Source organism: Leucopleurus acutus, assembly GCF_964270905.1.
Source record: "Leucopleurus acutus genome assembly, chromosome: 2".
NCBI lineage: Eukaryota > Metazoa > Chordata > Mammalia > Artiodactyla > Delphinidae > Leucopleurus > Leucopleurus acutus.
In genome coordinates this window covers 63,856,141-63,873,867 of record NC_139143.1, presented here as the reverse complement: position 1 = coordinate 63,873,867, position 17,727 = coordinate 63,856,141, and the positions used below count along the sequence as shown (strand labels likewise).

At 37.1% G+C, this 17,727-nt stretch overlaps 1 protein-coding gene across 1 annotated transcript in view; it reads right to left on the bottom strand.

Moving 5' to 3' along the window:
* The window catches only part of SLC9C2 (solute carrier family 9 member C2 (putative)), a gene marked incomplete at both ends in the record, with an annotated part of 78,027 nt that overhangs the window by 38,199 nt on the left and 22,101 nt on the right, over window positions 1-17,727 (bottom strand). The window contains 4 exons of the mRNA XM_082858438.1: window positions 1,355-1,406; window positions 11,121-11,270; window positions 14,093-14,281; window positions 14,975-15,173. Coding sequence (XP_082714564.1) covers window positions 1,355-1,406; window positions 11,121-11,270; window positions 14,093-14,281; window positions 14,975-15,173 — 590 coding nt within the window. The remainder of the gene's footprint in view (window positions 1-1,354; window positions 1,407-11,120; window positions 11,271-14,092; window positions 14,282-14,974; window positions 15,174-17,727) is intronic.

Genomic DNA, 17,727 nt, shown 5'->3' with positions numbered 1-17,727 from the left:
TGAGTCTACGCACTGTGTCATCCACAGAGAAATGCTGGCTAGCCGAAAAATGTCACCTGAACTTAACAACGTTTTGCAGGATATGATTAAAATTATCAACTACATTAAAGTACACATCCTTAACTCACGTCTGTTCACGCAGCTCTGTGAGGAGATGGACGCAGAGCACACACGTCTTCTCTTATACACAGAAGTGAGATGGCTTCTAAAGGTAGATCACTGGCCAGAGTTTTTGAGTTACAAGAGCTGCTCCAGAGATTTCTTTTAGAAAAACAGTCACCACTGGCAGCATATTTCAGTGACACAGAATGGGTCGCAAAACTTGCTTACTTGTGTGACACATTCAACCTGCTCAACGAACTCAATCTGTCACTTCAGGGGAGAACGACAACTGTGTTCAAGTCGGCAGATAAAGTGGCTGCATTCGAAGCCAAACTGGAATTATGGGGGTGATGAGGGAACACTGGGATTTTTGACACGTTTCAAACATTAGCAGAGATTTTGAAAGAGACTGAGCCAGGGCCTTCTTTCTCCCACCTGGTGTATGATCACCTACCTCAGCTTTCAAAAGAGTTTGAGCATTACTTCCCAACCACAAAAGACCCCCGAACTGGGAAGGAATGGATCTGCGACCCATTTGTGAATAAGCCGGGCGAATCGACTCTGTCCCTGCTAGAAGAGGATCAACTGCTTGAGGTGGCAAATGACAGTGGCCTTAAAAGTACGGTTGAGACAACTTCAAATCTCCATGTGTTCTGGATTAAAGTCAAGGTGGAATACCCTGAGATTGCCACAAAAGCACTGAAAAGCCTGCTTCCATTTCCAACATCCTATCTTTGTGAAGCAGGGTTTTCTGCAGTGACAGCCACCAAAATGAGATTACGGAGTAGACTGGACATAAGCAACACAATGTAATAATAATAGAAATAAAGTGCACAATAAATGTAATGTGCTTGAATCATCCCGAAACCATCCCCTCCACCCACCGTCTGTGGAAAAATTGTTTTCCAAGAAACTGGTCCCTGGTGCCAAAAAGGTTGGGGACCACTGCCTTAAGGAATCTGATCTTGCCACCTTAATACACTTTCTGCACTCTTCATTTTTTCTTTTATGCTTCCATAGCAAATAATAGAACTCCTCTAACTTTCTGCAATTATCTATTGACATGCTCATACTTCCCACCAGTATCTACACTTTATGTACACCTGGCCCATTAAACGGATTCAAAAAATGCTTATTGAATGAATAAATGAATGAGTGAATGATTGAATGAAAGCATGAACTTGTCTTCCTTTGGTTAAATTATGGGATGATAAGGTGTGATTTCAGGAAATTAGATATTCCAACTACTTACCTAGTTCTTTGACAGCATCTCGTTTGTTGGTTTCCAAAATTTCATATAATTTCTGTGAGAAGTTAAAAAAAACATTAATTTCTAATTACACCAAGTGCATTACTGGCTTTAAAACCTGAGAAAAAGAAGTATGGTAGGGGCTTCCCTGGTGGCGCAGTGGTTAAGAACCCGCCTGCCAATGCAGGGGACACAGGTTCAGGCCCTGGTCCAGGAAGATCCCACATGCCACGGAGCAACTAAGCCCGTGCACTGCAACTACTGAGCCTATGCTATAGAGCCTGCAAGCCACAACTACTGAAGCCCGCGCACCTAGAGCCCGTGCTCCACTACAAGAGAAGCCACCGCAATGAGAAGCCTGTGCACCACAACGAAGAGTAGCCCCCGCTCGCCACAACTAGAGAAAGCCCGCGTGCAGCAATGAAGACCCAACGCAGCCAAAAATAAATTAATTAAATAGACAAAATTTAAAAAAAGAAAAGAAGTACGGTAGAAGAAATCTCACTTAGATTAGCGTTTGGGGGAGATATTTAGCTCAAATCTTCCCTCTCTGTCAATTCTGCTGCTTTCCCCAGGCTCACACCCATAGTGCAATGGATGCTGTGTAGTAGCTTACATAACTACTGTGCCTAATATTTCTTAGAAAAGACTAGTGTACACTCCACTGTGCATCAAGGAGAATTCTCATAGATAGCGCGCCACGAGAGGGTGGCCAACAGAGAAGCTGTTTGGGAAGCCAGTCTATCGGGAGTGCAAAAACGAGTGGAATAATGAGAAAATATGGTGTCAAGTAGGTCATGTTTCCTACAGATAACTCCTGACATAACTGAAAAAACAGGTCCACTCTGGGCTAACCCATCTCTGTTCATTCACACAATAGGTATTTGTCCAATTCCCACCATGTCCCAGGCATGGCTCTACATGGAGCTTGCCCTCTAGGTTTGAGTCCTTCTGGAGCTTCCGCTTGGCCACATCAACAGCTCTGGGACTAAACAACTGACAGTTCTCTAGGATGTCAGGTACAGATGGCTGAAATTCTGCACCCAAATCATGCATGGTATCTTCCTATTTACAAGGAACAACTGATTTGTTATCTAAAGTTTAAGCAGTTAAAGTTAAGTGTGTGTTGTTTTGTTTAGAGAAGTCATATTAATCACTCATTTTGGATATAAGAATGAAGTATACATTTTTTTTTTTTTTTTTTTTTTTGGCCACCACACGTCTTGCAGGATCTTCGTTCCCCGACCAGGGATGGAATCCGTACCCTTGGCAGTGAAAGCACGGAGTCCTAACTACTGGACTGCCAGGGAATTCCCTGAGTATATAATTTTTATTAAATTATTTCTTCTCACTTGATAACACTGAATCAGCAATGTGAAGGTACCAAATTATTAGCCTGCACATGACACCCACATACTGTGCTCCAGCCCTGCTTGCAACAGTTCATAGACAGCAGCTAAGCCCCCTTCATACTACCAGCTCTGTAAAACTGCCACAGAATGACGTTGCATAAGACACCATTAGGAACCGACTCCTGCCCACAAAGAGAAAATAACCATGAAAGCCTAGACATACATGCGACTTCTCTAAAGGTGAGCTGCCAATGGCCAGGTTCTTGACCCGTGTCACTTTCAGAATAAACACCAGTCTGATATCTAAACACATCTCAATAAGACATTTAAATGTTTACTGAAGTCTCCTTTAAAAATGCCAAAGGGGAATTCTTTTCATGTCTTACACTTCCTGGCAAATCTCTGCCCCCAAATCGCTATGCCTTCACCCAAACTCCTCAAAGCACATTCTTAACTTCCCCCACTGGCTCTTGTTTTTCTTCTCTCCTCTTCCTGTTTCTGAAATATTTTCTCCTATGAATAGCTTTATGTTCTTCCTAATAGAGATCAACCTAAACTTTCAGTAGTTCTTTTAATTTTCTTCTCCAATATTCTAAGTAAATCAACAGGATAGAATTCTGTTGCACATTAATATTTGATCCAAAAATCAATACTCCTGTGATAAATCTAGATAATATTTCTCTATCCAGTCTATAAGGATATCATATAAGATGTCAGATGCCTTCCTAAAATTCAGGTATACTCTTCCTATAGTGGTACCTGATTATAAAAAAGAAATCTTAAATGCGAAAGATATTTAACAATATATCTTTTATGTATTTTAGAAATGAAAAATTAAAACATTAAATTAGGTGTCTTCACAGCCTCTCCCTCTCCTGAATTTGATAAAGAAAGAGGCTCTCTTTCTTGGCTGAGAACCTGAGGCATCCAACGGTCATCACAAAAAATAGGCATAACAACCGGAAGACATAACCCCCAGCGCACCCTGATTTTGTTTTTACGCACACAATCATAAGATCTAGGGCTTCAGTAATTAGGATTTAAATTCATTCTTGGATTAAAACTCAGGAGTCTCACTTGGGCTGAGAAAACACCCTTTAGCTATTGCTACTACTCAATTTAGATTTTCATCTACATATATGAAAATATAACCCCAAATCACCAAACACTGGGTGGAAAAACTGAATGAAAGATAAGAACCAAACACAACAAATAGAAGAATGAACCTCAAAGAAGCAGAATTGATACAGGAAACAGAAATTCTTAAAATAAAGAGGTTCAAGAGAATATCACATTCTTTTAAAAACATAAAAGAAACAGTTACTATGAAAAAGAAGCAATCAAAGTTCTTGATTGCTTGACAAAAAGTATTTGCCAAAAACAAAGTTAACAGATGGACTGAATAACAGAATAGACACAGCTAAAGACTGACTTAGGAACCTGGAAAATCACACTGGGGGTTCTCAATACAAAGAGGAAAGAGTTGAAAGTTATGAGGAAAGTTGAAAGAGGGACTCAACACAGATATTCAAAACTCTTTAAAAGAGTGCCAAAAGGAGAAAATAGAAACCACAGAGGGGAGAAAATAATCAAATAAGTAATGGAAGGAGGATGGTAATCTTCAGATTATAAAAGCTCCACCATGTGCTGAATGGGACAAATTTAAAAAAAAAATCACACGTAGACATATCTTGGTGAAATTTCAGAACTCCAAGGATAAAAAGAAAATCCCAAAGACTTTAAAGAATGAGGGAAAAAGTCACCTACAAAAGCAAAAGTAAAATCAGTCTTGTATCAGCAATGCTGAAGACAGAGGGGCAATGACTTCAGGAAAATGGTTTTGGAGAGTCAAACTATTAAAATCAAAATCAAAACAAAAAGAATTTTGGACTTAGGGAAAATTTTTTGTACGTATGGAAAAAATTTCTTATGGACATAATCCAGCATAATAGAAAGGAAAGTAAAAAGGGAGCTCACATGAGACTCCAGAAAGAGTGGCTGAGGAATATAACCTAAAGGAAGAGAAGGAAGGTATTGTTAAAAAAAATTAATTCATTTGCTGTTTCATAGAGAAGAGTCTCCTTCAAGTACAAAAGGTTTAATGACATAGCATCATATTTCCTTTGTTATGGATTCAATCAAATGATAGGTTCTAGAGTGAATAACATTTATACAATCATAATATTTATATAATCATAAAGTAGAGGTTGTTTTTTGGTTTTCCATGTATAGAGTAATTTACTGAAAAGAATGAAAACAATTATACTTACAGCATAGAAGGTAAATGTTATAAACCGTCTGCCTGTAAAAATAATAGCTCCAAAAATTTAAGAGAGAAAAAGAAAAGGTTAAAGGAGATGAATGTTTAATCTCCTTATATTGCACAGCAAAGAGTAAATAAAGGCTGTTTAGAAATAATAAATCAAGAATTAGATCCAGCAGAGGGCAGACAGCAGAAGCAAGAAGAACAACAAACCTGCAGCCTGTGGAACAAAAACCACATTCACAGAAACATAGACAAGATGAAAAGGCAGAGGGCTATGTACCACATGAAAGAACAAGATAAAACCACAGAAAAACAACTAAATGATGTGGAGATAGCCAACCTTCCAAAAAAAGAATTCAGAATAATGATAGTGAAGATGATACCGGACCTCGGAAAAAGAATGGAGGCAAAGATCGAGAAGATGCAAGAAATGTTTAACAAAGAACTAGAAGAATTAAAGAACAAACAAACAGATGAACAATACAATAACTGAAATGAAAACTACACTAGAAGGAATCAATAGCACAGTAACTGAGGCAGAAGAACGGATAAATGACCAGGAAGAAGGAATGGTGGAATTCACTGCTGTGGAACAGAATAAAGAAAAAAGAATGAAAAGAAATGAAGACATCCTAAGAGACCTCTGGGACAACATTAAACACAACAACATCCGCATTATAGGGGTCCCAGAAGGATGAGAGAGAGAAAGGACCCGAGAAAATATCTGAAGAGATTATAGTCGGAACTTCCCTAACATGGGAAAGGAAATGGCCACCCAAGTCCAGGAAGCGCAGCAAGTCCCATACAGGATAAACCCAAGGAGAAACACACCGAGACACATAGTAATCAAATTGGCAAAAATTAAAGACAAAGGAAAATTATTGAAAGCAGCAAGGGAAAAATGACAAATAACATACAAGGGAACTCCCATAAGATTAACAGCTGATTTCTCAGCAGAAACTCTACAAGCCAGAAGGGAGTGGCATGATATACTTAAAGTGATGAAAGGGAAGAACCTACAACCAAGATTACTCTACCTGGCAAGGATCTCATTCAGATTCGATGGAGAAATCAAAACCTTTACAGACAAGCAAAAGCTAAGAGAATTCAGCACCACCAAACCAGTTCTACAACAAATGCTAAAGGAACTTCTCTAAGTGGGAAACACAAGAGAAGAAAAGGACCTACAAAAACAAACCCAAAACAACTAAGAAAATGGTCATAGGAACATACATATTGATAATTACCTTAAACATGAATGGATTAAATGCTCCAACCAAAAGACACAGGCTTGCTGAATGGATACAAAAACAAGACCCACATATATGCTGTCTAAAAGAGACCCACTTCAGACCTAAGGACACAAACAGACTGAAAGTGAGGGGATGGAAAAAGATACTCCGTGCAAATGGAAATCGAAAGAAAGCTGGAGTAGCAATACTCGTATCAGACAAAATAGACTTTAAAATAAAGAATGTTACAAGAGACAAGGAAGGGGACTACATAATGATCAGGGGATCAATCCAAGAAGAAGATATAACAATTATAAATATATATGCACCCAACGTAAGAGCACCTCAAAACATAAGGCGACTGCTAACAGCTATAAAAGAGAAAATCGACAGTAACACAATAAGAGTGGGTACTTTAACACCTCACTTACACCAATGGACAGATCATCCAAAATGAAAATAAATAAGAAACATAAGGTTTAAATGACACGATAGACCAGATAGATTTAATTGATAGTTATAGGACAGTCCATCCAAAAACAGCAGATTACACTTTCTTCTCAAGTGCACATGGAACATTCTCCAGGACAGATCACAACTTGGGTCACAAATCAAGCCTCAATAAATTTAAGAAAACTGAAATCATATCAAGCATCTTTTCTGACCACAACGTTATGAGATTAGAAATGAATTACAGGGAAAAAAACGTAAAAAACACAAACACATGGAGGCTAAACAATACGTTACTAAATAACCAAACGATCACTGAAGAAATCAAAGAGGAAATGAAAAAATACCTACAGACAAATGACAATGAAAACACGATGATCCAAACCCTGCGGGATGCAGCAAAAGCAGTTCTAAGAGGGAAGTTTACAGCTACACAAGCCTACCTCAAGAAACAAGAAAAATCTCAAATAAACAATCTAAACTTACACTTAAAGGAAGTTGAGAAAGAAGAACAAACAAAACCCAAAGTTAGCAGAAGGAAAGAAATCATCAAGATCAGAGCAGAAATAAATGAAATAGAAACAAAGAAAACAACAGCAAAGATGAATAAAACTAAAAACTGGTTCTTTGAGAAGATAAGCAAAATTGATAAACCATTAGCCAGAATCATCAAGAAAAAGAGGGAGAGGACTCAAATCAATAAAATTAGAAATGAAAAAGGAGAAGTTACAACAGACACCGCAGAAATACAAAGCATCCTAAGAGACTACTACAAGCAACTCTATGCCTATATAATGGACAACCTGGAAGAAATGGACAAATCCTTAGAAAGGTATAACCTTCCAAGACTGAACCAGGAAGAAATAGAAAATATGAACAGACCAATCACAAATAATGCAATGGAAACTGTGATTAAAAATCTTCCAAAAAATGGAAGTCCAGGACCAGATGGCTTCACAGGTGAATTCTATTGAACATTTAGAGAAGAGCTAACACCCATCCTTCTCAAACACTTCTAAAAAACTGCAGAATAAGGAACACTCCCAAACTCATTCTATGAGGCCACCATCTCCCTGATACCAAAACCAGACAAAGATACTACAAAAAAAGAAAATTACAGACCAATATCACCGATGAATATAGATGCAAAAAATCTCAACAAAATACTAGCAAACAGAATCCCACAACACATGAAAAGGATCATACACCATGATCAAGTGGGATTTATCCCAGAGATGCAAGGCTTCTTCAATATACGCAAGTCAATCAATGTGATACACCATATTAACAAATTGAAGAAGAAAAACCATATGATCTTGATAGATGCAGAAAAAGCTTTTGACAAAACTCAACACCCATTTATGATAAAAAACTCTCCAGAAAGTGGGCATAGAGGGAACCTACTTCAACATAATAAAGGCCATATATGACAAACCCACAGCAAACATCATTCTCAATGGTGAAATCTGAAAGCATTTCCTCTAAGATCAGGAACAAGACAAGGATGTCCTCTCTCATCACTATTATTCAACATAGTTTTGGAAGTCCTAGCCATGGCAATCAGAGAAGAAAAAGAAATAAAAGGAATACAAATTGGAAAAGAAGTAAAACTGTCACTGTTTGCAGGTGGCACGATACTATACATAGAGAATCCTAAAGATGCCACCAGAAAACTACTAGAGCTAATCAATGAATTTGGTAAAGTTGCAGGATACAAAATTAATGCACAGAAATCTGTTGCATTCCTATACACTAATGATGAAAAATCTGAAAGAGAAATTAAGGAAACACTCCCATTTACCAATGCACCAAAAAGAATAAAATACCTAGGAATAAACCTACCTAAGGAGACAAAAGACCTGTATGCAGAAATCTGTAAGACACTGATGAAAGAAATTAAATATGATATCAACAGATGGAGAGATATACCATGTTCTTGGATTAGAAGAATCAATATTTTGAAAATGACTATACTACCCAAAGCAATCTACAGATTCAATGCAATCCCTATCAAATTACCAATGGCATTTTTTACAGAACTAGAACAAAAAATCTTAAAATTTGTATGGAGACACAAAAGACCCCGAATAGCCAAAGCAGTCTTGAGGGAAAAAAACGGAGCTGGAGGAATCAGACACTCTGACTTCAGAGTCTACTACAAAGCTACAGTAATCAAGACAATATGGTACTGGCACAAAAACAGAAATACAAATCAATGGAACAAGATAGAAAGCCTAGAGATAAACTCATGCACATATGGTCAACTAATCTATGACAAAGGAGGCAAGGATATACAACGGAGAAAAGACAGTCTCTTCTATAAGTGGTGCTGGGAAAACTGGACAGCTACATGTGAAAGAATGAAATTAGAACACTCCCTAACACCATACAAAAATAAACTCAAAATGGATTAAAGAACTAAATGTAAGACAGGACACTATAAAACTCTTAGAGGAAACATAGGAAGAATACTCTTTGACATAAATCACAGCAAGATCTTTTTTGATCCACCTCCTAGAATAATGGAAATAAACAAATGGGACCTAATGAAACTTCAAAGCTTTTGCACAGCAAAGGAAACCACAAACAAGACGAAAAACAACCCTCAGAATGGGAGAAAAAATTTGCAAATTAATCAACGGACAAAGGATTAATCTCCAAAATATATAAACAGCTCATGCAGCTCAATATTAAAAAAACAAACAACCCAATCCAAAAATGGGCAGAAGACCTAAATAGACATTTCTTCAAAGAAGACATACAGATGGCCAAGAAGCACATGAAAAGCTGCTCAACATCACTAATTATTAGAGAAATGCAAATCACAACTACAATGAGGTATCACCTCACACCAGTTAGAAGGGGCATCGTCAGAAAATCTACAAACAACAAATGCTGGAGAGGGTGTGGGGAAAAGGGCATCCTCTTGCACTGTTGGTGGGAATGTAAATTGATACAACCACTATGGAGAACAGTATGGAGGTTCCTTAAAGAACTAAAAATAGAATTACCATATGATCCAGCAATCCCACTACTGCACATGTACTCAGAGAAAACCATAATTCAAAAAGACACATGCGCCCCAATGTTCACTGCAGCACTATTTACAATAGCCAGGTCATGGAAGCAACCTAAATGCCCATCAACAGATGAATGGATTAAGAATATGTGGTACATATATACAGTGGAATATTACTCAGCCATAAAAAGGAACGAAATTGGGTCATTTGTAGAGACGTGGATGCATCTAGAGACTGTCATACAGAGTGAAGTAAGTCAGAAAGAGAAAAACAAATATCGTGTATTAACCCATATATGTGGAACCTAGAAAAATGGTACAGATGAACCGGTTTGCAGGGCAGAAATTGAGCCACAGATGTAGAGAACAAATGTATGGACACCAAGTGGGGAAAGCGACGGGGGGTGGGGGTGTGATGAATTGAGCAATTGGGACTGACATGTATACACTGATGTGTATAAAACTGATGACTAATAAGAACCTGCTGTATAAAAAATAAATAAAATAAAATTCCAAAAAAAGAATTAAATACATATGCATATTATTAAAATTATTATTGCCTAATAGTAGAGGAATTTAACCCAGGAGTGGTGGCTTTGGGGCTGTCTCTGGGAGATGGTAGAGTGGAGGGCTGAGAGGGATAATTTTATTTCTTTTATTATATTATTTCCAAGTTGCAAAATTATGCATGAATATTTTTTACCATAAGTGTTCTGTGTGTGTGTCTGTGTGTGTATATTCAAAGATCTTACCTCTTAGGCCATGGAATTGAATACTCTGAAGCAGAAAATCATATATGAAAGTTAAAATAGCCCTTTTAGGAACGTGACTCTGCTAAATTGCAGAGGGGCCTGAAGTGGACAGACTGGTGTGAGGGAAGCTGGTTAGGAGGTGATTCATTCCACCTATGAGTTCCTAATGTGCTTACGTCCTCATCTCCCATTTGGTACTTAACTCATACTGCCTGGAAATGAGGAGGATCTTGAATGATAAAAAAATAATAATAATAAATACGACCACTCATGCACTCCTCAGTACCAGCATTTGAGGTTTTCACTGTCAAATCTTTGTTCTCTTTCCCTCTCTCTCCCGCCACTTCAGACCTACCCTTTCCTTAAAGCCTTATTCACGTCTCATTTCCTATATGAAGCCTATTTCAAGTGTCCTACCCTTCGAGAGTGTTACAAAGACAGAATCTTTACTCTGCACTCAGAAAATAAAAATGAATAGATTTTCTTCTCTGAAGATCATAAATGAGTTTGATAATCATAGCTGAAATTTAAAGAGCAGAGACTGTTCTCTGCAGCACCTCGTATCACATAATAAACAATTGAATCCCTTTCACTTGATATAATTTATCTGTTGGGTCAAATACATGCAGAAATGGTCTTAAAAGAAATCAAGACACCTAAGTGATGTTTTCCCCAAATGACCAGTGCTTGTCTCTCACCTGATTTATGGATTTTCGGCTAGAAATTTGTTTTATTAAAAACTTGGTATCCTCTTGACTTTTGACATAGCCTTTTGTAATACTATACATCAAGCTGAGGCGCTTTTTGATCTGCACATCTACAATATTCATCAGCAGTGGTATTAGTACCTGGAATAACGGAGAGAAAAAAACTGAAAATTTAATGAGGAAAAGCACCCTCTAAGGCAGATGTTCTCAAAGTGTCATTTCTAACAAGCTTGTTAGAAACACAAATGCGACACCATTGCTGAAACACAAATTCTCAGGCCCCACTCCAGACCTGCTGAATCAGAAACTCTGGGGATGGGCCCCCATATCGGTGCTTTAACAAGTCCTCCAGGTGATTCTATGCACGCTCAAGTTTGAGAGCCACTCTAAAGAAATGAAAGCTCAATGAATAACTGTTCTGTAGCTTTAAGGGGAAATCCCTACCCTGCGCTTTCCCTCATTCTCCATATCACCAGTTTTCAGGGGACAAGAGAGGTCACCCCAATAACTTGGGTGATAGTAACCAACTGAATAAATCTCTCTACACCTCAGTTTCTCCACTTGTAAGATAAGGACCTTAGGGTATCTAAGATCCTCCTTAGCTCTAAATTTCTCAAATCATAAGCTGAGGAAGGAGAGTGCAGTGACTGAGGAGAGTGGGATTTTTAAATATAAACCTCCCTGGGTTCAAATACCAGCTCTGCTACTCGCCAGCTCTGTGACCTTGAGCAAGTTACTTAGTGACGCTAAGGACTCAGTGTCCTCATCTGTTCAATGTGGATATTAATACCTAAGTACCAGAATTCCAGTGGAGTGGCCCTCACGAGCAATGCAGTGAATCACAGAGACAGATGCACATCAGAGCACAGGGAGGACGGTGAGGGGCCAGGTAACACAGGAGGAACATGTGACCAGGAAAAGGACATCACAGAGAAGGAGTCACAAGAGCAGAGAAGGGACAGATTTTTTTAAAACTGTTATTCTGGTTGTGAAACTTTGGGCAGAGGGAGAGATATTAAAGAGGTTTTTTATAAAGTTTTACTCCATGATGCACTGGCACCCCCTGGGCCGATCTGAAGTAAAGGTCTCCAATATTCTTCAAAGTTTTCCAATACAGATTTGTTTCTTTTGAAAGCCACACTCTGCTGAGACTGGCTATTAGGACACCTAACTTGATAGAGTGGTGACACCTACTTCACAGGGCTCTTATAACAATTTAACTAGATAATGTAAGTAAAGTGGTCTGCACAGTTCCTTGAACATAGTAACTGTTCAGTAAACAAAAGCTAATCATGACTATATTTACTTAAATACACTCCACTGGGACTTGTCAGAGCCATGTTAAACAGAAATAGCAACTAGTTCACACTTTAAATAGGGTTGACTTCCACAATAACACATCTTTAAATCTTTATTTCACTCAGAGAGACTTTTCACAAAGTATTCCTTCTAAAATAATTATTTTACATTCATCTGCATAAGATCCCTGTATAAAAACTGCTTATCTAAGGACACCTCTACCTTCCACATTAAGACTTAGCCTCATTCTACATATCCTCATTTCTAGAGGCGTTTGTATTATGGTGGGTTATACCTTATGTCGACACTTTGCTCTAAACTCAGCTCATAGGGAAAAAATCATAAATAAATTGTGCATACAACTCTGTAGAGTCATCCTTATGAACACTAAAGTTTGGTAACATTAATAAAGAATCAAGGAAGGAACAAAAAAAGGAAGTCAACAAGCACAAGTCTGGGCATTCAGACGATTTTGCCTTTAAGATCACTATAAAATTGCTTGGAGAACGGGGACTAGATGGAGGATTCTAATGTATGCCTTTTGCCGTCAGGGTTTACAGCAATGTTTTTTCATATTAAGCCTCTATAACTTCAATACATACTAAAAGACTTATTTGATGTAATAAGAATTAAGCAACTCAAAAATATGGAGTGGCAAGCGAAATCATCTAGAGCACCCAAGTTAAAAGCTTATATAGGGCTTCCCTGGTGGCGCAGTGGTTGAGAGTCCGCCTGCCGATGCAGGGGACACGGGTTTGTGCCCCGGTCTGGGAAGATCCCACATGCCGCGGAGCGGCTGGGCCCGTGAGCCATGGCTGCTGAGCCTGCGCGTCCGGAGCCTGTGCTCCGCAACGGGAGAGGCCACAACAGTGAAAGGCCCGCGTACTGAAAAAAAAAAAAAAAAAAAAGCTTATATAACGCAACTGCATTGGAAAGAGAAAGGAGGCTTAAGAACGGAGACTGAAAATCTGAAGATCTACCTTCAGAATCAAAACCAGAGCCACGAAAAGAAGAAATGGTCATTGTTAAGGAGATTGAAGGCCACAGTAAAACTGAACTTCATACGCAGTGGGCTATGTAAGTAGTGTGGGCTCTAGGGTAAATATTTTTATGCTTCTGCACAGTTAGGGCTTTATGAGCAAATTTTACTAAAACTTGGAGAACTTGTTTCTGGGTAATCCTGCTGCAGGGGCACCACTGTTTTCATTTATTCATTCAATACATAACTTATTAAGTACTAACTATATACTAGGTACCATTCTGGAGCCACAGGTTACATCAGTGACCAAAACAAAGATCCCTACCTTGTGGAAAGCACATATAACATACAGTAAAAAAGTGATAAGTGCTACGCAGAAAAATTAAAATTTAAACAAGTGGAGGGGGATCAGAGAGATGGGTGGAACACGCTGGGAGTATGGAGGGCAGGTTGCCATTTTACGTAGCGTAAAAGAAGGTCAGGGAAGACCTTCTCCATGAGAAGGTGAGATTTGAGCAATGACTTGAAGGGAGTGAGAGAGTGAACCATGCAGATACCTTTAAAGAGAGGGTTCCAGGAGAAAAGACAGCTCCCTCCCTCATTTCTTTCAAAATAGTGAGGTTTCTTAATTCATTTGACAAATAGTATAGGAAAAAAAAAAGTATTTTAAAATTTGAAGTTTTACCTTGATAAGAGGAATAAATCTAATTATTCTGAAATAACCTATTATTACTGTAAACTGAATAAGAACCAAGTGGTCTGGTCTCAATCTGACAAAGTATATACAAAATATATCAACGATTCCAATAAGCACGATACAAAATTCCAAAGTATTCCAATGTTGATGAAAATATCTGCTTTTCAAAATTGTTATCTGTTTAGGAAACATATAGAATGTACATCATTTCATAGCACTATACAATGATATGGGGAGGGGATTCTTTAAAATTAACAGTTAAATCCTCAACTACAAATGAGTTATATTCCAAAAGTTGGGTTTTAAGTCATTCATTTGAAATTCAAAAAAATCCTACATCAAAAATTATAATTTGATTCCAAATATACGTAATCTATTATGAAGCTGTAATGCCAAAGAAAAGCAATGAAAAGCACTAAACAGATTCATTGCAATACTATTAATTATAATTAAAGTATGAAAATGTAATGCTGATAAATCATCTTTGAAGTATTTATCCTAAAAAGTAGTTCTCATCTTATGACAAGTAACTAGCAAGCCATTTTGGTTTTATTCACTTATTTATTCTTTGCATCATTACAGGGAGTATTTGAGGGAAACAGCAAATGTCTAGATTTTCAATTCTTTTTTGCCTGATCTTTGAGATTCTCTCCACTTTTATACTTCTCTTATCTGATATCCAAGACTAACTGTTTTACTGATTTCATTATTAAACTCAGAAAATTCAAAAAGATTACTAAAATTCCGGGATCCTATCAACTGCTACAGCAAAAGGCTTCTAGTATCAATTATTTCCAAAAAATGACAAAAATAGATTCAAATTATCTAAACTGTTCTTTTTATAGGATACATTTCTATTTTAAACAGTACCTTCAATGCTGATTCTAACAGATATAAAAATACAAAATAGTAGTTTACTAATATCAGTGCTGACACATTTAATTCTCTTGCCATTGGCCATAGATGCATTATCATAGGATAAATGTACATTATCCGTATAATATGTCCTGCATATTCAAATTCTTCTGAAAATACAATGTGATATATAAAAATCAGAAATTTATTATTCCTGAAAAAAAAGAGATCAAATAAAATGTCAGATCACTTTAAAGGTATAACAATTAAAATCTGAAGTTCATTTGTTTAAATAAATATTAACATTAATTTGAAGAAAGATACAAATAATATGAAACAATAGCTAAGCAAAAATCTAAACCATACTTTCTAGACATAAAAATCATAAGGGAAAAAGATAAAAATATGGCTCTTGGTAATCTAGATCAGGGCTGAGGAGCTTTTTTTTAAAGTTAATGTCTTATGCTTATTATTCACCCAGGTAGAAGAAACATTTTCATTAACCTCTGCCAAAACATTAGGTACTGTAAATACATATTCATTTGGGAGGGTGGCTTTTGGGGGTGTGTGTTTTTCTCCAGTTTTCTTAAGATATAATTGACATACAGCACTGTATAAATTTTAAGGTATACAACATAGTGGTTTGGCTTACATACATCACAAACTGATCATCACGGTAAGTGTAGTGAACATCCATTATCTCATAGAGATGCAACATTAAACAGAAAATTTCTCCTTGTGATGAGAACCCTTAGGACTTACTCCCTTAACAGCTTTCATATGTAACATGCAGCAGTGTTAACTATATTCATCATGGTGTAATACATTACCTCCCTAGTACTTATTTATCTGACAAATGGAAATTGTACCTGGTGACTGTTTTCATCCACTTCCCCCTCTCCCACCCCCCACCTCTGGTAACCACAAATCTGATCTTTTTTTTCTATGGATTTGTTTGTTGGTTTGTTTTTGAAGTATGATTGACCTAGAACACTATGTTAGGTCCTGTTACACAACACACTGATTCAATATTTCTAGACCTTTTAAAATGATAACCACAGTAAGTCTAGTTATGATATGTCACCATACAAAGATACTACATAGTTACTAACTATATTGCCCACACTGTACATTTCATACTGGTTACTCATTTATTTTGCAACTGGAAGCTTGTACATTTTAATTTCCCTCACTATTTCTTTCCTCCCCCGACCCCTCCCTTCTGGACACTACCTGTTTGTTCTCTGTATCTATGACTCTGTTTCTCTTTTGTTAAGTTTATTCATTTGTTTTGTTTTTTTAGAACCCACATATAAGTGAAATCATACAGCAATTGACTTTCTCTGTCTGACTTACTTCATTTAGCATAATACCATCTAAGTCCATCCACATGGCAAATGGCAAGATTTCATTCTTTTCTAGGGCTGAGTAATATTCCATTATATATATGGAATATATACATACATATTGAACCATCCTTGCATCCTTGGGACAAATCCCACTTGATCATGGTGTATGATCCTTTCAATGTATTGCTGAATTTGGTTTGCTAATATTTTGTTGAGGATTTTTGCATCTATTGATATGCTCATCAGTGATATTGGCCTGTAATTTCCTTTTTTTGTGATATCTTTGCCTGGTTTTGGTATCAGGGTAATGCTGGCTTTATAGAATGATTTCAGAAGCGTTCCTTCCTCTGCAATTTTTTGGAATAATTTGATAAGGATATATGTGTTAACTCTTCTCTAAATGTTTGGTAGAATTCATCTGTGAAGCCATCTGGTCCTGGAATTTTGTTTGTTGGGAGTTTTTAAATTACTGATTCAATTTCAGTACTGGTAATTGGTCTGTTCATATTTTCTACTTCTTCCTGCTACAGTCTTGGGAGATTGTACCTTTCTAAGAATTTGTCCATTTCTTCTATCTTATTGGCATATAACTGTAGTACTCTCTTGTGATCCTTCGTATCTCAGTGATTTCAGTTGTAACTTCTTTTTCATCTGATTTTGTTGATTTGGGCCCTCTGTTTTTCTTGGTGAGTTGGGCTGAAGGTTTATCAATTTTATTTATTTTTTCAAAGAACCAGCTCTTAGTTTCATTTATCTATTCTATTGTTTTTTAGTCTCTCTTTCACTTATTTCTGCTCTGATATTTATGATTTCTTCCTTTCTATTAACTAAGGGCTTTGTTTGTTCTTCTTTTTCTAGCTCCTTTAGGTGTAAGGTTGGACTGTCCGTTTGAGATTTGTCTGGAGAGCATTTTCTAAAATCAAGGCTAATCACACATAGGAACAATGCAAAAATTCATACATCAAAAGCAAGAAACAAATTAATTTTGAGAAAAACATCAACACTGCTTAAAATTAGGAACAGAATGAAATATTCTATTCAATATTACTATGACATTTAAAAAATTTTTTTCTATTCATCTAAAGTAGAAGCTGACAAAAAGAGGTTACTTGGATATATGTCAAGATCCTAGGGTTTTAAATTTTTATATTTTTCTGTAAACTTAATCAATGGAAGAAAGTAAAAAATTATCATAATTTGTTACGAAAAGCATGTTAACACCCACTTAAAATTTATTAGCATTAATGGTCCCAGTATTTTCTCATTTGACATCTTTTTTTTTTTTTTGCAGTACACGGGCCTCTCACTGTTGTGGCCTCTCCCGTTGCGGAGCACAGGCTCCGGATGCGCAGGCTCAGCGGCCATGGCTGATGGGCCCAGCCGCTCCACGGCATGTGGGATCTTCCTGGACCAGGGCAC